Consider the following 24,212-nt stretch of genomic DNA (forward strand, 5'->3'; position numbering starts at 1 on the left):
TTTTACAGTGGCAGCAGCGGTGTTGTTTTTCAGCATCTCTAAGCCTCATGACATCCCAGCCACTGAGGTGTTTGGTGCCATCTGGCTGATGCTGCTGCTGGGAACGGTGCACTGCCAGATCGTCTCCACCCGCACACCCAAACCAGCCGCCAGCAGCACCGGCAAGAGGAGAAGGTGAGGGGAGGGAGGGAACGGGAGGGAGGGCAGGAACGAGGCCTGGGGTTTTTGCATCTCTGTGTTTTTTTGATGTGTTGGGTGTGATTTAGCTCTTAGAGGGTTTGAATGAGGTGTGTTGGCTAACCCTTGTTCCCAGTGCCAGAGGACCTGCCTGCTGCTAGCTGCTTTCCTTTGTGACATGTGACAAGGGTTACCCACTCACTACCTGTGTGGGGTGAGAGGTGAAGGAGATTTTTCTGTAGAAAGAAAGCATGGTTTTCTAAATCTGCTGAGAAAACTGACTCATGCTGTCTGAGACGGATTAGGTGTGGAGGAGGTACTAGTGCTGAGTGTTATTCAAGTTTAATGTCACATCGTTTAAATATCTCTCAGATTGCTCTTAGTAAACCAATATGTCTTGAATGCTGCTAGCCTGTGCTGAAATAATGTCATCATAAATTAGTCTGATTAAAGAAATTGGTCTGATTTTCTCAAAATTACCCGCAACTAATAGTAAATGCAAAAAGAAAACATAATAAACAAACAGTGGGGTCACTGAAAGTTGAAGATATCAGTAATTAGTTGCATTTAGTTGATGATTAGAAAGGAAGTCAGGTATTCTGATGTACTGGTGTGGACAAAGTCCAAATTTAAATCCCATTGAGAACATCTGGTTTCACATTAACCACAAATTACCTGGACTAATGTTTCCACTGCAGACCACTTATGGGAGGTCATTAAATCCGAAAGGAACAGCACTGACGCATCCGTGTGTTAAACATGGTCTGCGAAGTTCCTCTCCAGAAGACAATAGAATGATCTGCACTCACTTTTATATTGTTTCAATATTTAAATGTTTATTTTGTATTCATTACTATACAAAAATATTACATTTCATGCATTTTTGCTAGGCCTGTTGTTTTTAGTAGGGTACATTCATGAACAGTATTTACGTTATTATTAATTAACATTAATTAAGACACTTTTATTCATTAAAACAGTTTTATTTAATGTCTCAATTAATAATTACAACATTCTTCAGCTTTACAATTTAATACAATAACTGATAAGTTGAGACATTACTTAAACCATTTTACAATGCTTATTACTGTTGTACGTACTGTTATTTATGACCCCTATTGGAAACAGTTATCGTATTTTCTTTCAAAATGACCCGGAGTATCTCGTAATTAATATATTGGAATAAAAAAAAAAGTTTAATGTCATAGTTTAAAGGTGAAATAACTGTAAATGTGGGTATATCATGGAATCTGACATATTCTACAGTCAAAATGTCATGTTGGGATACCTCATAGAAAAGCCACATTGGTTTGGGTAACAAACTAATAAGGTTCTACTCAGCAACTCTTAGATAGATCTGTTCAGCAGAGTGCAGTCCAGTCTATCAGTGGCAGGATCTGTCTGCAATTAATCAATTAATTAATTGTAAAATGTATACAATTCCTTCATCATAGCATCATAGTTCATGACTGTAAAATAAAATCACTCCTTTTTACTCCTCTATACTGCTGTATAATCAACTTTTCCTCATATTTATCTTCAGAATCTCGTTGAGGGGAATCTAGTGCAGAGGTTCTATATTTTATTTTTCTGAAGTGATTCTGTTTGGACTTCTCTTTCTAAGCGCTCTACACTTTTAATCTTTCTTACTAAAGGAAGTTAAGGAAGGCAGCTCACTTGGAGGTGCATAGGGAAGGCGATGGCTCTAGCACTACCGATAACACACAGGAGGGGGCACCACACTCCTCCGGCTCTGCTGCCACTCACAGCCTTGGCGCTTTCTTCAGAGATTTCTGGCATAATGTCTTTAAATCGGGGTGTGTATTTTTCCCTCTAAGATTACATGTTATGTCTTTATAGTTGCAACATCTCCTTCCCCATAAGTGGTGGCCGTAATTCTTGACTGCCTCCCTACAATTTATTTCATTTTACTTTGCATTTTGTTCTTTTGTTCGCCATTTTGTTTGTGTGTATTTTAGGAGCCTGAGTGTAGGAATCCCCTCACCCGCTCGCTCACACTTTATTTATGTGCATTTAATTCAGGGGTAAAAGGGAGATTTTGCAGCTACTTCTTTCCAAATTACTTATGTTACCAGTGCGTCATTCCTTGTCAAATTACTGGGAATTAACGTCTCGCCTATCAGATCTTGGCGGTAGAAAATATGTTAAGGGATGTGAAAGGCTGTCTTTAATGTTTTTTTTTTTGTGTAAAATTGTTTTTTTTCCATTTGTAGAAACCAGAATGAAATATATTTATCTTACTGATCTCTCCTTTACCTCAGTTTCATAATATTACAAATTTATGACCTTAACTGTGATTTGGGTTGATTTATTATGAAATGTTACGGTAGAAACTGTGGTAGAAAACACGGAAGAACTGTGTAACGGTAGATAATTGCATTAGAAAATTATTTTTTGTATTGTCATTTATTCTCATAAATGTCTTTTATCATTTAGACTTCTAAATATTAGAACATTTGAAAAAAGAAAACAAAAAAAGTATGTGACATTGTGTCAGTTGTGTCACATTTTAAACAAAAGTAAAAACATTTTAGTTAGGAAAAACAACTTTACTAACAGTTCTTTAATGTTAGTGTTTGTAACTAGGAATGCTGTGTGAGAAATGCTTTAATAATGTTAATACGCAAACATATTACTATGTTGCATGTCTTCAGAATGTTTCTGGAACCATATTTTTGTCACAGTTAACCATCCTGAAAGCATTTTTAACATGCTAATATAACTGCACTAATTTGCACATATTTCTTAGCATTATATGGTGCATTAAGTGACCTGTTTTCCTTCTAATTCAGCAGGTCCTGTAAAGCTAAACTAAGTTAAGTAAACAAAACTGTAATTTTTTTCAAATGATTGCTGGATGTTAATCTACACAGGGTTCTCTCCTAAAAACTGTTTATTTGGGTGAGTAAAGCTCTTCTGTTTATTTACAGTAAGCTTAGATTTCCACCGATAATACTCACCTCAGAACGGCCAAAGAGCTAGCGATTAGCTTGGTTAGCCGCTAACGCTGCTCCAGCAGTGCTACCCGAGGTTAGCAGCAGACTACAGGCCAATAATACTCACCTCTGAATAGCCAAAGAGTTAGTGCTTAGCACGGTTAGCGGCTAATGCTAATATTGATCCAGTCCCAGTGCTGGAGAACAAAACTAAAACTTGTGTCTAACACTGTACTCTAGTAGCTTTACTTCTTCTTACAACCTGACCGGTAAAGTTTACACATAAGGGGCACTAACGATATTTGGGAAAATTCTATGATTTTAGGTATGCCTTATAGTGTGAAAGATATGGTACTGCACTTAATGTAATATACAATTAATAAATATACGTTAAGTGACCTTTAACCAGCTACATGAAAAGTGCGTTTTAATAGAAATACATTCTGTGTAATGCTGAAAAAAATATTATTATGGCCCAGTACATAAATGTAAGTATATGTATCAACATTAGAGCAGCATCCAAAAAAAATATTACCATACAAATGCAGTTATTTGATCTTAAGATATCCTAGTTTGCAATGTGCTAAATGGTGGCCATTAGCTTCCATTACTTTATAGCTTCATATAATTAAAGCTAGTGGCAAACATGTCCTGGCTGAGTGACTACAGTTGGTGAGAACTATGTAGATTTGCTTTTCACGTGGATCATAATTATAAACGCTGAACATTTAAACATCTGAAGGATCTGTAGAGTTAAAATCTAAGTTGGAGTTGTTCTTTTCTCAGATGATTTAACAGGGAATGACGCAGCTGTTCCAGCTCCAGACGTTAGCATGAGCATGAATCTGTGGGCGACTGCAGAAGTACACAGAACAGAAGCTCTATGTTAGCACCTTGACTTTGTTAATTCACCTGCTTTGTGTATATTGAGTATAGAGTACTAGAATGGCCCAAGCTCTCTCTAGTGCTGTATTCTCTAGCTTCCAATGAGGTTTGGGCTTTTCTTCTGAGTGTGATTGGCTGCTTTCTTTGAAGGGGTTCTAGTCTCGCTGACTGAGAATGAAGCCCCATGTTGTGCTTTGTTGACTCTCTGTCTCCTGGTCGTGTGGTCGAATCTGCTGCTGTTCTGATCATTTCCTGCAGATCTAAGAAATCTAAGCTGTCCATTGATAAGTCCACGGAGACAGACAATGGCTACGTGTCTCTTGACGGACGTGTCACCAGTAAGAGCAGTGAAGAGGGGCTTCAACTGCATGATCCACACTGTGACCTGCTCCGCTCAGAGGAGCCAGGCTGGTGCAGCCCTCAGCACAGGAACAACCTGATACTGCCACCTCTCACCAAGGTACACACACACACACACACACACCTACCCCTACCTCACAAACCTTTAGGAGTGGATCAGATTCATTCTTTATTTTCCCTCCTATATCCAATCCAGCATGTTCTCCTGCTATCAGCTTGATACCGATACACCAATTGATACTGATATGCCATCGCTAACTGACACTTAAGCCTACTCGGTAGCAAGGTGCCTGCAAGCATGCATTCAAATGAGCGCAGACACGCAGTTACCACCTCACAAGCACGCTTCATGCTCAAACCAGGAGTATCATGATTATTAGTGTAGAGGAGGGTCCCTGAATACTTTCATAAGGGTGAAAATTATGCGGGTCATAAGATATAACATTTACAGTCACCACATCTCAACCAAGAAGTAGTAGTAGATTCTGTTGGAAATGCTCTGCCACCTTGTGACTTTGTTGTTTGCATATGCACATTAACAAAAGTAAAACTTAGTTTACCCTCACTAACATATCCATGCTCTGACTATGTACATTCTACAACCCTGAGGAACATGTAATTAATGATGTGTGTTTTATTCAGTGCATACAGGATGTGCCAGGTTTACACAGTGTGGAGAACATGTCGGATGAAGCGTCAAGTGAAGAAGACCCAGAGAACTACAGCACCCTCCGCAGGGGTGTGGAGCGCATGAACAGTGAATGCACACTGCGCAACAGAAAATCCCACCACTACAAAAAACACTTTACAGCTGAGGTATGTATACACACACGAACACACACACGCGCACACACACACATTTATTGATGAATATAAATAATATTCTTTTAAATGTGAGAATCATTCAAATTAAATAAAACCCTTTCCAAAAAAAAGCTTAAATCGGGCCCAAAAAATCCAGCCCAACCCTACCCGAGCTTTTACATGTTCTGTCCCACAAACTGTCAATATATGCCCGAGCCTGATTTAAACATTTTTTAGTAAGTAGTGCATTAAAATAGACATTTTTAAGTAAAATTATGAGTTGTATGTGCATTCTGCCTCCAAACGTTTCCATTATCTAGGCTGATGGCCGTGTCCAAGTTTGATTTGTTACATTAAAACGTAGGTCTACATCCCAGATCATTTTCTTTGTCCTGAACCTACAGAACAGAATGTTTTAGCTAATCAGCTGAACCTTGGCTATATTTGTCACCCACTTTAATGGCACATGCATGTGTATTCAGCACCCACCGCTTTGCCTCATCTTATCTTATCCTTCGTTCTGCAGGAAACACCCAAGTCAGGTACCAGCTGCAGCTCACGATGCTCCAGTCTGCGCACACAGGACTCGGAGAGCACTCGGCACGAGTCTGAGACAGAGGACGTTCTGTGGGAGGACTTCTTGCACTGCGCCGAGTGCCGATCCTCCTGCACCAGTGAGACTGAGGCGGAGGGATCTGCAGTCTGCCCCACCTCCAAAAAAGAGTACCGGGATGACCCTTTCCACCAGGTGCGGAAGCAGAGCGGTGACTGATATGTTGTGCTTCTGATATGCAAACTTAGAGGGATGGGGGTGTCAAACACTTGTCCAGGAGGGCTGTGGTTATATTGCACCAGCACTGGTTAGGAATTTAGCAGCATAAAAACACCTGTGGTGGGCTCTGGCATTGCAGGAACAGTGTGATACCGCCACCCATCAGCAAGACACAATAAAGCAATAAAGCACTCATGCACCACAGGACTGGAATTGAACAGGAATAATGTAGTAATGCTAAAATGTTCTGCACAGTCAGTGAACTTTGGCTTATCGGGTGAATTTGGGCCAGTCACAATAATTTTATTATTAGGTTATTGTACAATATATGAAGATGGCCTTAGTTTTGCCATAATAATATCTGTTGTTTTCTTGTATGGAAATAATGAAGTTTATTAAAACATACATTTGCTATATTTATTGATGGTTTATTATATGTTTATATTTCAATTCCAGTGTTTGAATATTCTTAGTAATTAAAGTTTACTCCTTATAAAAAGGGTGCAATTGCATTATCATGCTTTTATAGTATGGCCATAAACAGTGACAGTAATATTGTTTATTGCAATTATGTCTGGGACAATACATTGCCTAAAAAAACTCTCCTTTGCTCAATTAGGGTCACGCCCCATGGCTGCACAGCTCAAACCCTGGGCTTGAACGTGTGAGTGCCATTGTTTGGGAGGGAAACGAGTGTAAGAAGGCGGATATGTCGGTGCTGGAGATCAGTGGGATGATCATGAATAGGGTAAGTAGGTTATTAAAAGTGCTCTTGCATTAGAAGAAGCTAATTTTTTTTTTTTTGCTTCTAGATCATAATAACAGTTCATAAATCACCTAATCTTATCTTTCTCTGTATCTGTGTATCTGTGTCTCTGTGTTTATTTTTTCAGGTAAATCTATACACCCCTGGCATTGGATATCAGATCTTCGGCAATCTGGTGGCTGTAATGCTCGGACTCACGCCCTTTGCATATAGACTTTTCCAGTACAAAGATCTGGAGCAGCTGGCCTCTCTCTCAGCCGGTGAGATGATCTCCATTGCCTTCGGATCTTCCTCAGACTTCATGGTGATCATCATGGTGACAGTGAGCTTCATGGTGCGCGTCTGCCTCATCTGGCTCTTCTTCTTTCTGCTCAGTGTGGCTGAAAGGACGTACAAGCAGGTGCGTGATTCTTAACAAAGCAGGAAATTAAGATATATACAGTAACAGATATTTAGACCAGAGCTTCCCAAAATGTTTTACATACCACACAGTACATATAATGACTCAGCATTAGTCAGCACTATCTTGCATTACTTTACAGTCACTACTGCTCAGCATTCTCCTGCATTGCTCATCTTCTATTTTCCCTGATTAAGAAACCTGAACAATTACTGTAAACAACATATTCTTAACTGCTCTTTAGAGATAAAGAATTATTGATTTTATATATTAATAATTAACTTAACAAAAACGTATTGAACATCCTGTATAGAGGCCTGAAGCTAAGCTGTGTTTAAATCTCCTGCTGTCTGTCTGGCTTTTTGCAGAGGTTGCTCTTTGCTAAACTCTTTGGTCATCTAACTTCAGCCCGGAGAGCCAGGAAGTCTGAGGTGCCTCATTTCCGCCTGAAGAAAGTGCAGAACATTAAAATGTGGCTTTCTCTGCGCTCCTACTTGAAGGTATGGAAAAAAAAATCATTTGTAAATATTTAAAACATTAAACATTGAAATGTATGCCGACCAATTTCCTAAGTTTTGGCATTTAAAATTAAAATTATTTTTGTGTAACTGATATAAACTGTGTGGTGCTCATCTTCTGGTTATTTGTGTTCCTAATTAGTGTAATCTGTATTTGTTTGTCTGTCTGCCTGTTGTACAGAGACGTGGTCCCCAGCGTTCTGTTGACGTCATCGTCTCATCTGCCTTCCTTCTTACTCTCTCAGTGGTCTTCATCTGCTGCGCCCAGGTGTGTAGAGTTTTAAGTGAAAATAGACTGCTTTCCCAGCTGTTAAATAATTCTACTAGATTTTTTTTATTGTAAGAAATAAGGACTCTGTTGTGGCTACTGAATTAGACAGTCTAAAGTCCTTCCTTTGGATAACTTTTTTTTACAAACAGCTGTTAATTATCTTCACCCTTTTTGCAGTTGCTCCACATGCACGAGACGTTTCTGGAGTTTCACTATAACTGGGAGCTGGTGATTTGGTGCTTGTCTCTGTCTCTCTTCCTTCTGCGCTTTGTCACTCTGGGCTCTGAGACCAGCAAGAAGTACAGCAACACCTCCATTCTACTGACCGAACAGGTACAGTTTAACAAAAATGTGCACTTATTGCTCAGCTTACATTTTGTTGTTACTGTAGGAGACTTTCCCAAAGGTTCAGAGATCTAAAACCAATAAACACGATGAAAAACATGCATGTCAAAATGTCATATATAGGGCCCTATTTGCACCCTGCACAAGGTGCATTGCTATTAGCATTGTCATTTTGGTTTTCTTATTTTCATGCCCAGAGCCTGTGCCATTAAAAAAGCAATGGATTTATGAATATATGCTGATGGAAGAAGGGGTCCGGAAGTGAGGGGTGATTTTGTTAAATTTCTGGTGTATTGCTAACTTAGCAATGGAAAATACAGGTGCGCTACTGACTGAAAAAAAGCCTAGACAACAGGCAACAGTCAGACGTCCATTGCTATCTTGTCAACACACAGCAAAGAATTATTATATATCTTTTGTGTGCTTCGAGACTTGCAAGGTGTACTTTTCCTATTGTTACGATAGCAAAAAAAGACTGACATGCCTTAAATCAAGCTGTACGGTTGATGGCTTACCTATACAACGCTAAAATTTGGCCTCTAGTGTAAACAGTCATACACTGTTTTTTTTTTTTTATATACATTTACTTTTACTTTACTCAGTCTGCAAAACAGTAACTTTAATGGAGAAGATAAAACTTTTTTAACTTACTGTTAATTAAAGTCAATGTACAAATATGTTATTTCACGTCATTTTGAAGCATGTCCGTACATCATAGCAATTTTGACACAATATAAAAAGGAGTGTTTTTTGTAACACCAAAAACATTTGAGCAGGGTAATTTAGTCCTTTTTTCTTTAACCAGATTAATCTGTACTTGAAAATGGAGAAGAAACCAAACAAGAAAGAAGAGCTGACACTGGTCAACAATGTTCTAAAGCTGGCCACCAAACTGCTGAAGGTACACATTTGTCTTTATAACAATGTTTATATGTTTGTACATCATTAAACGATATGACTTAAAGTCCTCAAGGTCAAGATGCTAAAATGCAACACAAAATACAAACCCTGCAGTGCTTTTTACCAGCATTTGTACTGGTAATAATATACCTTGAGCAGCATGTAGGTACTAAAACTGTGGATCAGGAATTTGTAGAGCTGGGCGATATGGGAAAAAATCTTATCACGATATAGTTTTCCATATCAGTCGATATCGATATGTATCACGATATAAATCAAATCACTTTGTGTCACACTTAAAGGTTTGTTTTTATTAGTGAGAGAATAAGGGAGTGATGGAAGTTTTATCACAATATTTTTTTCTGTATCTCCATAATTATTAGGGCTGGCCCGAATAGCATTTTTTGAGCTCCGGATATTTGGCAGTAATTGGTAGCGAATATTCCAATATTAGTTTTTAAAAAAAACAAATTAATCATGAACGCGAGCCAGAACCCGAGCTTGAACGTCAGCCTGACTCAGGCGCTGCATGAACTCGGGCTTTTTTCCAATTTTTTCCAATTTTCCATGACTGAAAAAAAAACTTGGGCTATAAGCTCAATATTAAATATTTCGTTTGTTTAGAAATTATTTTATATTCTTAAACCATGTTAAATTATATTAGATTAGTAGGGCTGGCCCGAATAGCGTTTTTTGAGCTCAGAATATTGGGCACTGATTGGCAGCCAATATTGGAATATTTGTTTTTAAAAAGACGGATTAAAAACTGATTAAAGTAAAACAAAAATTGCAACTCGGCCCCTTTAATTCACCACAAAGTTTTCCAAGACCCAGCCGGAAAAAAAAAGATTTCCCACCTTTTCCTCAGCTGGGTCGGGCTCAAAAAATGATTTGTGATAGGCTGTTTTTTGGTTTGTTTGTTTAAGCACTTAGGCTTTTGTACTGCTGCAGTGCAATATTTAGATTTTATATTCTGAAATTCGTTAGGTTTTATTTCTTTTAGCATTTTGAACTTTTTTTCCAATTTCAAATTTATTTTTTTCTGTTCGTTATGTTCTATCGGTCCTTGCGTTTTTTGTAGTTGAAGTTGAATTTAATATTGAAGTTCAATATTTCTAATTTATATTTTGAAATTCGTTAGATTATATTTATTATTGTATTTTGAGCTCACTTTAGTTGGTTATTTTCCAAATTCATATCTATTTTTCTGTTATTATTAAATGTTATTAGCTTATTAGCTTAGCTTGTCATTTAGCATACAGAACTTCTCACGGATTTTTAATGAATGTTGATTTATTAATTTAAAAGCTGTACCTTATTAAAAGTATTTTAAGCCAGACAGACACTGTGTGATTTTTTAATGAGTTTATCTGCACTTTTAAATGGTTTGTCCTGTAGGAAACGCACACGATTTGTATGCTGACACTGTTGTCTGACTGAGGAGCTGCTTTCCGTCAAATGCAGCCTGTAGGCAGGAAAAAATCCAGCCAGAACCGACCATATCATGAGCCAGTTTTAAAGCCAGTAATTTAGTAGAGCATTAAACTACAAATCTGAGATGTACCTGCTGTACTTCTTAATCTCTGCCCCCAAAACGGTCCATTAACTTGCTTGACAGACGCGTCAAATCCCCCGCGAGCACGCGCGGCGCACAGCGCACCGATTAATTCATGCGTTGAGCTTTAAACGCGCAGCTGAGCTGTAATTGGGGAAATATCACAAAAATCACAGTGTGATTTGTTACATTAAAAAAAAGACCATTTTCTTCCGCCTAATCTGAGAGGAAAGCGGTGTTCTCGACCGGCCCGAGTTCATGCAGCGCCTGAGTCAGGCTGGCGTTCAAGCTCGGGTTCGGGCTCGCGTTCAGGCAGATAATGTAAATGATAAATGATTTTGAGTTTTTGCACTTGGGCCATAAGCTCAATATTAAAAAGTTCGTTTGTTTAGAAATTATTTTATATCCTTAAACCATGTTAAATTATATTAGATTAGAGGAAAGTCATTTAGACATCATTCTTAAGGTGTTTTTGTCCTGTTACCGCTCCGCAAAAAAACCTCTTCCTTTAATCCGCGCCCCACATACACATTTTTGCAGCACCTGCCCCGAGGTCCTAATATAAATTGAATTAATTACATTTAGTGCTTAAAATTTACTTAAAATTTATTTAAAACGTGCTGAACAGTGCGGCCGTTTATTCCCAAAGTACAAACACTATGGTTGTTTGCGTGTGTCGGGCCATACTCCACTATTCTTTAGGGTTTTTTGTTGCATGCATGAGAATAACTATTACAATTTTCTTAACTATTTATTAATTTGCTCCAGCGTCTTCTGGATTGATTACACGTTGTGTTTTCGTTGTTTGCCGCGCCACTTAGACGGAAATGGAAATGAATGTTTATCGAATTCTATTGCACAGGCTTATCATCGTCATCGAGGGAAAAATTATCGCGAAACAAATCGATATCGTTATATCGCCCAGCACTAGGAATTTGTATATTATCTGGTTGATTCCTCAGTCTGAGACGTTATTTCTCACTATGAATAAGCGGAACTGTCTGGATAACAGTCGTTTTCCCACAGTCATCTGAGGGTTTGTGAGATGTTATTAGTTGTGACTGACCTCAGACTGATAGATGGTTAAGGTGATTGCTGGATGGTAATAGTGAGATCATACATGAGCAGCCAAGCACAAAAGCACATACTGTGCTGATACCCTCTAAGGCCATGTTCACAGAGAAAGTGGCCTAAATCTTATCCTTTAATCATATTTGACACAGATGTGTTCTCTGTGTGGTAGTCAGAAATGCAGAAACACACTAAATGTAATTTTAATTCCTTCTTTGAGGCACTGTTATTTATGGCATTGAGTTCCTATTTTTTCGTTTTGTCGATGTGGGCTTCCTCTGGGGAAGGAAGTCCAAAAATCAGGTAAAATGGATACTTAAAATTGCCCTGAAGGTTGTGTCTTTGCCATAGTGCCAGATGCAGTGCTACAGGGGGACGGTTGTAAAAATTAAGTGTGAAATTATTAAGTGTTGAACGTGATTGTAAAGAATCCTTGGGTCTCTTCATTGGTTTTATTGTTTAATGGTTAAGTAATGCCTCATTAATTGTTAACAGACACTACTTAAGACATTAATAAACTTTACTCATTTTTAATGCTTAACAATGTTATAAATATTGATGAACTGGGACAGTAGTTAAAAAATATTTGAATAATAATTAATCAATTAAGGGGCTCTGACTAGTCCAGCGGTCTAAAGTGCTGCCACTATGACCGGGATTGAATCCTGTTTATGTTGTTTTCCATTGGCTACTGGAGCCCTGGGAGAGCACAATTGTTCTTGCTTTCTCTGGGCGGGTAGATGGCGCTGTCTCCCCACATCATTTCAAAGGGTGATGTCTGCAGCACAGGGCGTCTGTGATCTGATGTATGAACCGAGTCGCTGCGCTTTCCTCAAAGCACACTGTGATGCTACTCAGCAATGCTGCATCAACAGCAGCTCAAAAAGAGGCGGTGGTTCACATGTATCAAAGGAGGCATGTGCTTGTCTTCACCCTCCTGGTGTTGGGGCATCACTAGTAAGTGGATTGGGTAATTGGCCATGTAAATTAGGGAGAAAATGGGAACAAAATTGTGAAAAAAAATAAAAAAATAATGATTAGTTGAGACGTGCTTTCTTAAATACTGCTAATTAATGTACCCATATTTCAAAGTGTTACAGAGGTACTAGACCTCATAAACATTTGGTGTGATGTCTGTCTTTAAAGTAAATTAGACAACACATATCACAACTGATCTGTGTTTCTAAAGATATGAATGAATGTGGCCACAGAAGGACGCAACTGCAGAGCATAAGTAAAAATAATAAGCTTAAAAGTACATTTAAAAAGAAAGCAAGTACAGAAACCAAAGTAATGTCCATGGATGAATAAGTTTCCCTTATTACAGCAAGCTCGAATAAATTCTTGTGGAGTAAAATGCTGTTTATATTGATATATTTTTATCCTTCTGTCTCCTCTGTCAGGAGTTGGATTCTCCATTCAGATTATACGGCCTTACAATGAACCCCCTCCTGTACAACATCACGCAGGTTGTCATCCTGTCAGCAGTTTCAGGGGTCATCAGTGACCTGCTGGGCTTCAACGTGAAGGTGAGTGATGGTTCAGTACTCACAACTTCACAATAGGTAGGCATGCAGTGATGTGGAAGCTCTAGGTCCATCACAATTTTCTGTATTTTTCATGTTTTGAGAGTGGGATTTTATTGTTCATTTATACAGTACCTTGCTTACAGTACTGTAGTATATCATAGATATTATCTTGGATTGTAACTGTGATCATTGTGATCGTATCACCAGTGCCTACCCAATACACAATCTTAATGAAGGGACACTGTAAAAAGTAAAAGCCTGGAAAAGAAAAAAATCTCACCAAGAGGAATGCTTTCCAGATATCAGTTGGTCATTTTTCAAATGATTTGACTCCTTTATTAAATATACTTGTAATAATTTGCGTTTTGGAAGCAGGAGATGGGCCTGCTACTTTAAGACTAAGAACTTCAAACGACATAGCATCCAATTGTGAGTTTTGAGATATACCTAACATTGAGTCATAGATTGTGGCAACACCACCGCCACGACCAGAGCTGCGTGGGTAACTAAAATAGCTAAAACCTGGGGGGGGTAGACTCATTTAAAGCGATATATTCATCAGGTTTAACCCAGGTTTCACACAGACATAGTGCAGTAAGGTGATTATCAGTAATAATATCATTAACAATAACTGATTTTGGTGCTAGTGATCTTATATTTAATAGCCCTAGTTTCATACGGACGCTGCTGATACTCTGAGAGACGGATGCTGTTGTTTTAATTTTAATAAGATTATTAAAACAGATTTTCTGAGTTTTTCGGTTTCGAGCGACACGGGGGACAGACACAGTCTCAATCCTACAAGGTAAAAATGCACTTGTATCTGAAAAAGGCACATAATTAAAACTCACGGCCTTATGCACAGGAAAGTGGCAAGATAAATCATTAGAACGATGTATATTACTAAACTGCCCATTACTTAGACTACTAACCTGGCCGGTATGACTGGTTAGAGCCAGTCAGTCCCGGCGTAGCACCGCCTCAATGTTACCAGAGAGGACGGTGGATCCCAGGCGGCTGGGGTGAAGCCCGTCTCGGTGGAAGAGGGCTGGACGCTCCCGAAAACTCTCCCAGTTGTCCACGTAGCCAACTCCACTAGCAGAGCACCAGTCCCGCAGCCAGCAGTGGAGAGCGTAGAGGCGGCTGAACGGCTGGCTCCCGCGGCGGTAGGTGGGCATCGGACCAGAGATGAGGAGGCGGGCGCGGGTCAGTCTGCGAGCGGTGTCCAGAAGAGTGTGGAAGTGCTCCTTCAGGACCTCACTGCGCCGGGCGGACGTGTCGTTGGTACTCACATGCAGGATAACGGTGCCGGGGTCCCCGCGATGCCGAAGCACCGTAGGAAGCCGCCGGGCGACGTCCAGGACCCGAGTTCCTGGAAAACACGACACTGCAGCATTACTCTTAGCGTTAGACACCTTTAAATGCCTAACAATGGAATCTCCGACAATGAGGGTACTGCCCTTATCTGTTTTCCTCGGGGCGAAGGAGAAGGAGGCGACGGCGACGAGCTGAGGACCTCAAACCGGTTTGCGGATGCAAAATCCGGCTGAGAAGGTAGGGGGGAAACCCGCTTTCCTCGGCCGCGCTGCCGCTCCCAGGCCCCTCCCGGTGCGGGGGTGAAGTAGACGACCGCCGGGGTCCGCCGCGCCGGCAGCACCGGGTTGGAGACGGCCGCGAAGGCGGCGTCGCGGGACTCCTCCAGCCTCGTCCTCTGCCTGTGGAGCTCCGACTGCCTCTCGAGCAGGTGCTGGATCTGCTGATCCAGACGGACGAGCTCCTCGCTGAGTGTCAGGAGAGCACGATCCTCCGCACACGCCATAACCTCGAAGTAAGCACAAACACACAAAAAACAACGGCAAAAATCGAGAAATAACACAAAAATAATGGCTACCTGAGGGATTTTATAAGTTTAGGAAGGTTATAAGACGGTTAAAAGTTAATAAGTAGTAGAAAACGTAAACAAATAGCTAAAACAGAGACTAGCAACAGAGACGAGCTAAACAAACAGCAAGCAGGTACGCAAGCCGGAAGTTGCGTCACTCACCGCGTCACTCCCACAGTCACTCCCCCTAAAAAATACAAGAATTTAACAGAAGTCAATGATCCAGAATGTCATGATGCTAATTATGCACTTCAAAAATCTCTATATATACAGGATTAAAGTAAAATAAATGAAACCCCTTTAGTACAAGAGCCTGTGAACATGGAAGGACAGTCATAGTGTGAAACATGACTGGAAAAAAAAAAAGAGCTATTTAAATATTATATAAAAAGGGCTTAGATTTAACCCTTTGCTTTGTTTCTTATTAAAGGATCATTTTTACTTTTAATAATGTGATTATTTACATGATGAATGTCTCTCTTCTCTGTCTGCAGCTTTGGAAGATCAAGTCATGACAGTGAGCTGATGACTGACTCCAGCCCTCCCGGAGGGGACAGCGCACAGTTTGACCACAGGAGGGCGACGAGTCCCCGTTACGAGGGGCCACCTGACAATGGACTTTTGGCCCTTTTCTCCTCTGACATATCAGAGTTCTTATACTTCACTCGTGCAATTCAGATATTTATTTTACCCTCTCAGTGTTTTTTGGAGTTCTCACATGTTTAGCTGTTTTAATTGTTTTTAAGTATTATTGTTTTAGCTGGTAGAATTTCATTGTTACAGGAGCGGGATCTGCGAGGAGGGGAGGGATTAGTCCTGATTTTTTTTGGGGGGTGGGAGGTGGTGGGCAGGACTGTATACAGTGAACTGTGTACTGCGGGAATGCCGGCATGGTTGGGGAGCAGAGGAGCTCTGGGTGAAGAGGGACGTTCAGGAGCTCAGACTGGCAATAAGCAGTTCAGTCCCTCGCCTGGTTATTGTTACATAGATAGGTCACTCATAGCAGTGCTCCACCAAAGTTATGAGCAGATAATGATCATGCTGGACGTCTTTGGATGACTGTGTGTGTGTTTGTAAAAAAAACAGGATGTTTCTGAAGCACTGAACATTATTAGTGAAACTGACAAGACATACAGACAGACACTCACACACACTCTGTGGAGCTGGAAGACCTGAGCGTGTCTGTCTGAGCTAAAGCTCCTGTTACTGTTCTCTCTCTCTGTGTGTGCGAGTGTGTGTGGATGTGTTTATGAATGTGTGAGTGTGTGAGTATTATGATCCGTTACGTGCTGTTTTTTCACAACGTTCTTCAATAAGTAGAGGTCGAATTGCCTTGTTCACAACTGTTACTTGTGCAGCATTTGTTTTTGTCTTGATTTGACACATTATGATTTCAGCAGCGTCTCACTCTGTTTCCAGCAGTGTGTGTTGGTGAGATATTAGGGGGGGCGGGGGGTACAGGACTGAGGCCTTGACAAATTCTTTGAAAAGCTTGCGGTTTACCTTTGGTGTGGTTGTTACTTTCATTACCATTCGTCTGTCTCAGAATGTCAACTGTTTAGGCTATTGAGACTCAGTGTATGAAGGGTATTTAGGGTGTTTGTGTTAGTGCGTGCGTGTGCGTATTCAGCCTCAGTCAGAAATGCCTCAAAATGTGCACTTTAAAGCGAAGAAATTGTTACTCAATGTCAAAAGTTGGTCAGAAGAAGAGCCTTGAAGATGTGTGATTTTTGTTTTTGTATTTCTGCATGGGACAGTCAGTGAGGATGACCAAAGTGCTTTTTTTTCTTTTTGGTCTGCTGGAGAAGAATGTATTAGTTCTTGCTTTAAGCATTAGTTCCTCTGAGAGTTCTTTTAAAAAGGGCTGTGGTCACCTTTTCTCCTTTGTATCTGTTTCTCTGCATTGTGTTCCTGTGGGTTTTGTTTGGTTTTGTTATTAAACTGTCACTCATTACATTTGCTGATCTTTGATGGAAATATGTGGTGTTTACAGAGAACACTATGTCTGAGAAAGAAAAAGCGCTAGATAAAGAGCTTTGAAAACCACAACATATATTGTGTGTGTGTGCTTTCCAGGTATTTTTATTATTATTTTATTTATTGTGGTCTGGTCTGGTCTGTGTGTTAATGGTTAAGCTGTTAATGGTTTTACACAGAAACATTAAAAACTGAAACAAAGTGGACAACGGTAATTTAGTACTAAACTACAGATAGACTTGCTGTTAACTACACATTTACTTGTGCCTTGTATTCATTTGGTGTGCAGGTTAGGCTCCTCAGGAATGAACACTTAACAGTGCAGAGACTTGGCAGCTTCAAAATGGCAGAAAATAGACTCAATTTAGTTTAATTATGTTTCAGTATTAGACCATTTTTAATCAAAAAATGCCATTGGCCAATATTTATCTAATGATTTAACTGCCAGTTAGGTCATGTTAACTAGCTTCACACTACTGTGGCTCTGTGAGGGGCTTCTTGGTCACAACAATGCAGTTCCATATTTTACCAAAAGAGTTCCACACTGTTTTAAATGTGCTTAATTCCAAAAAAGTACATTTCATCCTGAGAGACGATACAGAACATTGATGAATTACCAAGTTATGTCCCTGCCCTCAATTAGTATCAGCAAATGATCGTACCTTGTTTTTAAGGTGGTATTGGGAATTTACAGGTGGCGTCACAGTGAGGTCTATTTGTGTTTAGCACCATGCTGAAGTTATCCTGTGATTATGCTGTGTTACAGTTGGTTAAATGGGAGGAAAATGTTATAAGACTAAAGTCTGCTGTGTCACACATAAAGTTATTACACCAAACGATTATTGTTAATTATCAATACACTGCCTGATGCCTAAGACACAGTTTTGAAAAGATGTTGGGTCTGTAACATGCTTATAATATGAAATATGATAAAAATAATGGAAAAATACATAGAGCTTTGTACATGTAATAGTCCCCAAAAACACAGTATTTGTTCAGGCCTGTCCACACGTATCCAGATTTTATATGTAAAAACATACAGTAGCTGGCTGTAATCAGGTCGTATTTATCAGTGCAGTCTCTGGTATCCTCGCCCAGCTCGTCTGGAGGCACCCTTCCCTGATTTTGTTTTCTGTTTCTCCAGTTTTACTGGTTTAATTTAGAGGTCTGCGCGGGAATGCTTTTTTAAACCCGCTCCCGCTTGTTTTAGTCCTTTTACTGCCTGCTCCTGCCAAATATCATTTGTTTTAATCATCAACAATATAAGAAACAAACGCTTAAAATAGATCACTCTGTCTGCAATACATCTACATAATATATAGAATTTCACATTTAGGTTTCACATTTTGAACTGAATTACTGAAATAAAGTAACTATTCAATGATATAAATTTTTTTGAGATGCACTAGTATAGAGTGCTAGTTATGCACACATCTAAAATATTTAATAAAACTGTAGTTTTAAGACCTGGTCCTGGAGTAGAGGAGATCAAGGCATGATCACATGGGATAAAATGCAACATGTAACATTTTTATATGTTGTTAAACACGTTGAAAATACTTTTTATTATATTCTTGTTTTCCTCTAATGTGTGATATTTCTCCAGATTACCATAAAGGCTATACAAACTCTCTTTTTTTATAATATTAAATTTGAATGATCAGAGTTGTGTAAGTAAACATCAACTGATTATTGTAAGTTTTTCTTTTGGTGGTGGAAGCTAGACACAGTACAGCCTCCACACCGTGAGGTTAGTTTACCAGTGGAAAAGTGGAAAAGAGTGAAATGTTATCTAATGTTCTAATGTTAATCTAAATGTCCTACAAATTTTATGTGAGGAAGTGTTTAAATTAAATCTCCACCACTCTGTGTTCAAACCAGGGCCGTTTCAAGGCATGAGGGGGCCCCAGACAAAACGAATCCCCCACTTTACCTATGATTTGAAAGTGAAACTAGTGTCAGTTAGCCAGTAGCTTTATCTGTTCTAGTGTTAAAAGATAGTGAACAGCTTGTGTGCATGGATACTGCTGAACATGTTCCAGTCTGGTTATATGCTACTACCAGCAACATGTGGGAGGAGCCTGCATTAGAGGGATTCTGATAAGTGTGGTTGTAGTTTCCTGCATTAACCACAAAATCACAGAATTTAAACAGACTTTCACACAGTTTGTTGTTGCATCCAATATATAACCAGTCATTATCAATTGCTTGCTGTGCCTGTCCTGTTGCAAAGGGCCTGGTTCAGACACAAAAACACCTGGAACCCTTAAACTTTTCACTAACATGGGTATAGTTTAAATTAGCATCTTTTCACAAGATGTTAGTGCTTACAGTTAACCTATTTTCTTAATTAACAGCTGGTGTAACATTTTCAGACGTCTAACATACACTAATTAATCTTGCTAAAAATCATAAAAAAAAAACAATTGTAATGGGTCTCTTTCCCCTGCTTTTGCTCATAATGCTGTTGTTGTCGTCATCTCTGCTTTAACACGGCCATTCCCACAAATCAGCTCATTCATAAACCCTTTCAATTTGAGATTGGTGAGGGTAAATACCAGGCAATAGCAAAATTTGGTTAAAAAATGTCTAATGACATCTACAAATGATTTTTCTAGGATAAGAGAAAATCAGTGTCTGATCCAGTGGTTCTGCCTCACCTGTCAGAAGGAATGTGACCTCCTCCTCCTCCTCCCCTCTGCAGCATTTCCTGCAGAGTTAATGTGTGCTGGTGCTGAAGGCATGCAGAGAGTCAGTCTGAGTTTAAATGCTTTACTGAAGTTAACATTAACCACACTAATCACAGTTACCACTCCCGTTAATTATTCTCAAGAATCAGCTAAACTCAAACTTCTCCAACTCCCCAACCGGCACTCAGTCAGCCAACGTACAGGTGCAACACATTTATGAATCAGTACAAAAACATGAGAACAAATTTAACATCTGTATTTAATCCTGATTATTATTATTCATGGTTTTATACAAAATTATACAAATAAATAGGCTTGTAACAATTAGAATATATTAATTTATTATTCTAAAAGGGACCCGTGATTGTCAAAATAGTTTACAAAATTCAGAGAGAACACAAATCAAAGATTCTGTAAAATATTAACATTTTCTTAGGTTTTTGTTGATTATTTTAAATGTTTATGTTTTATTATCCATAATTCTTTAGAAATGAATTCCCTAAAAATATAATCTAAGCCTTTTCCCTCACTTTCTACCAGAAAACCAACTTTTAAAATATAGATATAGGTCAGGTCAGTTTGTACCTTGTTCCACTTGGTTAGCTAAGCAGATCTGGTGGAGTGTTTCTCCTCAAACGTTCAGCATATAAAAGAACAAGGAATGTCAAATTACTGGAAATCTCCAGGAAGCATCTACAAAAGTAAATAAAATCCCATTTGTTAAACCCATTAACTCTTTGATTGTGTTAAAAAGTTTTTGAAAACTGGAGCAGCTGTGGAATGGTTTTTCAGGCTGTGGTTGTGTGGGAATGGGAGTTTCAGGCGACGCTCTGCTGCTCGCTCTCTCTGCTGAACGTGGAGGAGTCTGAGCAGCGTCGGGGGAACTCTATGAATATTCCCTCTGCGTCCGAGTCCAGAGACTCCAGGATCTGATCTACTATTGTCTCTGGGCTGGACGAGCCGCTGGGCAGCGAGGCCTCCTCCTCCTCGCCTGGGTCGGAACCCGAGTCCCGCAGGCCGCTTGGTTCAAAGGGTCCTGGGGAACATTCGGGACAGATAGAGGGGGACTCGGGCGGGGGGCTGTTATCTCTCTGCCCTGCGGAGGCGGACAGGACTGACTCTTGCTCTATGGAGGCGCTGGGCTGGCTGGTGGAGAGCGGGGAGGCGATGCCTGTCTCAGGACTGGACGGCACACTGGAGAAGGCGGGCTCTTCCAGGCAGGAAGTCATCTCGCACACCGAGTGACGACGGACCCCCACACTGCCCACTGACGCTGTCTCTGTGTCGTACTCCACCACAGGGGTCAGCATGGGGATGTTGTAGCTCTTTGAACGAACCACAGGGTTTTTAGCAGGTGGGTCACCGGGCTTGGGCCAGCGCCGCATCAGCCGTTTCTCTAAGAGACACGGAGAAATTAACAATAATAATAATATTAATAATGTCATAATAGATGCCAGCATTTTTGACGAATTTCTGCCCATATTACACAGCTATATCTTAAGGATTTCTGTTTAATAATTACATATAAAAGTTTAATGTTTACTAAGAAATATTACTGAAAATCTTAGCTGTAATTGTAATAAAAAATATTGAAAAATATTAGTCCTGCAACTTTCAAAACATAATGAATATAAATGATAAAATTGGCTATTTCCTGAACTTTTAACATTTTAAAATCAATATTTTCCTAAATACAAATAAATCCTTTCATGTCCTCCAAACCTTTAAGTTTGTTACGATTGTCTAGTTGTTATGTCTATTTTCAACCATGCAGAATTTGTGGTTGATTCCTCTTAAAAAACTGATCTAAAATTATTAAGAGTTCACAGTGAACATGCAGCTTGAAACATGCAATAATGAATTCTGAATTATATAACATCTGTATCTGCTCTGCATCTGTAAATTTAAGGATGAAATAGCAGATGGTTTGACTGAGTCTTACCCAGCACACACGAGCACTGTGCCACAGAGCCATCATCAGTGTAGAGACCATGAGTGCCCAGATACGGAGACACGACCTTCTGGATCAGAGCCTCCAGCTTCAGGTAGTCCTCAGTCACTCCTCTAGACTCATGCACTCCCTGCAGAATCAGCACAGGACACGAGTTCATCAAACAGATTCATTCAAAACCACTCTTAACTCTGGACCTTCTAATGTTTCTTAAAATGAAAATAAGCAGTTCCTTCTTTGTAATACTCTTCACTAGCCACATGGTGGTGCTAAGCTAATGTTCTGTTCCTGTCCAGTGAATGAAGAGAACCGCAGACATAAGCAAACAACTTTAAATGAGTGTTTACTCGTTTCTCTAACAGAGTTTGTCCACTCTGTAAAGCCAGGGCACAGAACTGGATCAGACACAGTGGTTTGTGCTTAATTTAGAAATGGCAATTGTACATTATTGGTCTTTTCCAGGATGTGTTGTGTTGAAGGAAAGTGTGAGCAGGAAGAACTTCATTCAATGCTTTTTCTTTACTTCAGTGCACTACTTCTCTGATGAACAATGACAAAAAAAGCAGAATATTTAGATAATGCAGAAGTAGTGCATCTGCAGTTTATTTATATTATTTTGTATTTTTAATCCTAAAAAACTAAAGTTATATTTATTTGTGTTGCTAATCCAGATACAGGTTTGGTTTATGTTTTTGTTAATGTTTATGTTTCACAATTAAAAGTACATAAAATCTACACTATATTGCCAAAAGTATCCGATCACCTGAATTAGAACTTAGATTCTCTGCCTGAGCCCGACCCAAGGCTTGAAGTGAACTCAGAAAATATTCTGTGACGTACACGTCTGTTTTTTAATGCTTTATTTATTTTATATAAAGCTATGGCATGATAATCACAATATAGCTACGTAACAAATCAAACTGTTTTTTAAAATAAAAGTTGCACAACTTTTGTTTTGTTATAATCACGCAGCTCTGGGGCCAACGCACACATGAGCTCCTTCACTTGTCCGCATTACACACTTGACTTGCAGCGCTGTTCTTAAACAAAAAAAACAAACATTTTTCTTAAATAATAATAGGTCTATGCTTTTTCAGAGATGCAGTCTTAATTAACATCAGGCTCATAATGACACGGGCAGAACGTGCACAGGCTCTGACCGGGTTGTGCTGGATTTTTTTGGGCCCGATCTAAGCTCTAACCTGAATTACGTTTGGTGATGTGAGCCTTGGATGCAGCTGCTTGGCCATAGAACCCCATTCCATAAAGCTCTCCCAGTTGTTACGATACGAACGCGCCAAAGTCAGAGCAAACCTGCCTCTTAAAGGGGATGGCAAGTGACACACTGATTGGTTCACTGATTTCATGTTATGCCCAAAACACACCTGTGATTAGTTATGAGAATTAATATATGCCTTTTGCGTGTTTTGAAATGCGCTAGGCATATTTTGTGCACCCTCACAATACTAAAAACACGTTGACACGAAATGTTTCGACTGGACTTGTTGCACAGGAGCGGCTTCTTTTTACAGCACCACACTGAAATTCTCTGAGTTCCTGAGAGCACCCTATTCTTTCACTGATGTTTGTAGAAACAGTCTGCATGCCTCTGCGCTTGCTTTTATACACTTGCGGCCAAGAAAGTGATTTGAACACATGTAGAAGTGTAGATAATTGACTGTTAGACATGCCAAAAACCTGAACTGAACAAGAAACCTGAACTGCTACAGACAGGAACCACAGTGATGAATCCAGGTTCTGTTTGGGATCCGATGATGTTTGGGTTTGAGCATGGAGACCTTACGTTAAGCGCATCATCCCTACAATAAACTGCCACTGTGGAGCCACTGCATATATGTAGGACATCATTCAGCCACACAGCATAGTCTACACACAGCAAGGGTTTCCCAGGAATGTCTCTACCACATTTAAATAATTGATTGGCCTGCCAGGTTGCCAGATTTATCTGCAATTGTGTATATATGGGACCAGCTGGGATGCGAGCTTTGGTGACCTACAAGTGTGCAGGATCTACAGACCCAGCTGCATAATCTGTCAGCAAATGTACTGTATGCCTCCATACCCAGCTGTTTCTTATTTTGTACTCAGGGTAGAGGCAACCCAGTGAGTGTGTATGGTATATGGGGGGGTGTGGCCTAGCCAAGCTGTGTTGTGTTCTTGAGGGCTGACTTGGTGAATTTCCACTGTGCAACAGAAAATCTCCTCTTCAGGCACAGCGAGGGAGCCTGACAGTGTGCACAACCAGCAGTGGAACAACTAGGCCACCCGCAAACAATAAACAGAGCCACATGAACACACACAGCTTCCTCCTGTCAGCTCAAGTACACAGAAATGGAATACTTATGAAGGAGAGGGAGGGAGGGATTGTGAAAGTGTGAGAA

The 24,212-nt window shown here is 39.8% G+C and overlaps 2 protein-coding genes across 5 annotated transcripts in view; one reads left to right on the forward strand and one right to left on the reverse strand.

Moving 5' to 3' along the window:
- LOC103025055 (protein PHTF2) overlaps window positions 1-17,241 on the forward strand; it is an 89,352-nt gene extending 72,111 nt beyond the window's left edge. For 2 of the 3 annotated variants that reach the window (XM_049474295.1, XM_049474296.1), the window contains 13 exons: window positions 9-174; window positions 1,833-1,994; window positions 4,278-4,479; window positions 5,022-5,195; window positions 5,710-5,931; window positions 6,575-6,703; window positions 6,849-7,121; window positions 7,490-7,621; window positions 7,821-7,907; window positions 8,088-8,243; window positions 9,061-9,156; window positions 13,185-13,310; window positions 15,687-17,241. In XM_049474295.1, coding sequence (XP_049330252.1) covers window positions 9-174; window positions 1,833-1,994; window positions 4,278-4,479; window positions 5,022-5,195; window positions 5,710-5,931; window positions 6,575-6,703; window positions 6,849-7,121; window positions 7,490-7,621; window positions 7,821-7,907; window positions 8,088-8,243; window positions 9,061-9,156; window positions 13,185-13,310; window positions 15,687-15,707 — 1,946 coding nt within the window. In that variant the 3' untranslated portion in view covers window positions 15,708-17,241. The remainder of the gene's footprint in view (window positions 1-8; window positions 175-1,832; window positions 1,995-4,277; window positions 4,480-5,021; window positions 5,196-5,709; window positions 5,932-6,574; window positions 6,704-6,848; window positions 7,122-7,489; window positions 7,622-7,820; window positions 7,908-8,087; window positions 8,244-9,060; window positions 9,157-13,184; window positions 13,311-15,686) is intronic. The other variant, XM_049474297.1, reaches the window with a different exon arrangement.
- Window positions 17,242-19,927: 2,686 nt separating this feature from the next.
- The window catches only part of LOC107197522 (proline-rich protein 5), a 47,931-nt gene continuing 43,646 nt past the window's right edge, over window positions 19,928-24,212 (reverse strand). For both annotated transcript variants that reach the window (XM_022671658.2, XM_022671657.2), the window contains exons 8-9: window positions 21,802-21,940; window positions 19,928-21,255 (exon numbers count right to left, since the gene is read on the reverse strand). In XM_022671658.2, the coding sequence (XP_022527379.2) occupies window positions 20,678-21,255; window positions 21,802-21,940 (717 nt within the window). In that variant the 3' untranslated portion in view covers window positions 19,928-20,677. The remainder of the gene's footprint in view (window positions 21,256-21,801; window positions 21,941-24,212) is intronic.

The sequence above is a fragment of the Astyanax mexicanus genome, chromosome 2 (assembly GCF_023375975.1).
Source record: "Astyanax mexicanus isolate ESR-SI-001 chromosome 2, AstMex3_surface, whole genome shotgun sequence".
In the NCBI taxonomy this organism is placed as follows: Eukaryota; Metazoa; Chordata; class Actinopteri; order Characiformes; family Acestrorhamphidae; genus Astyanax; species Astyanax mexicanus.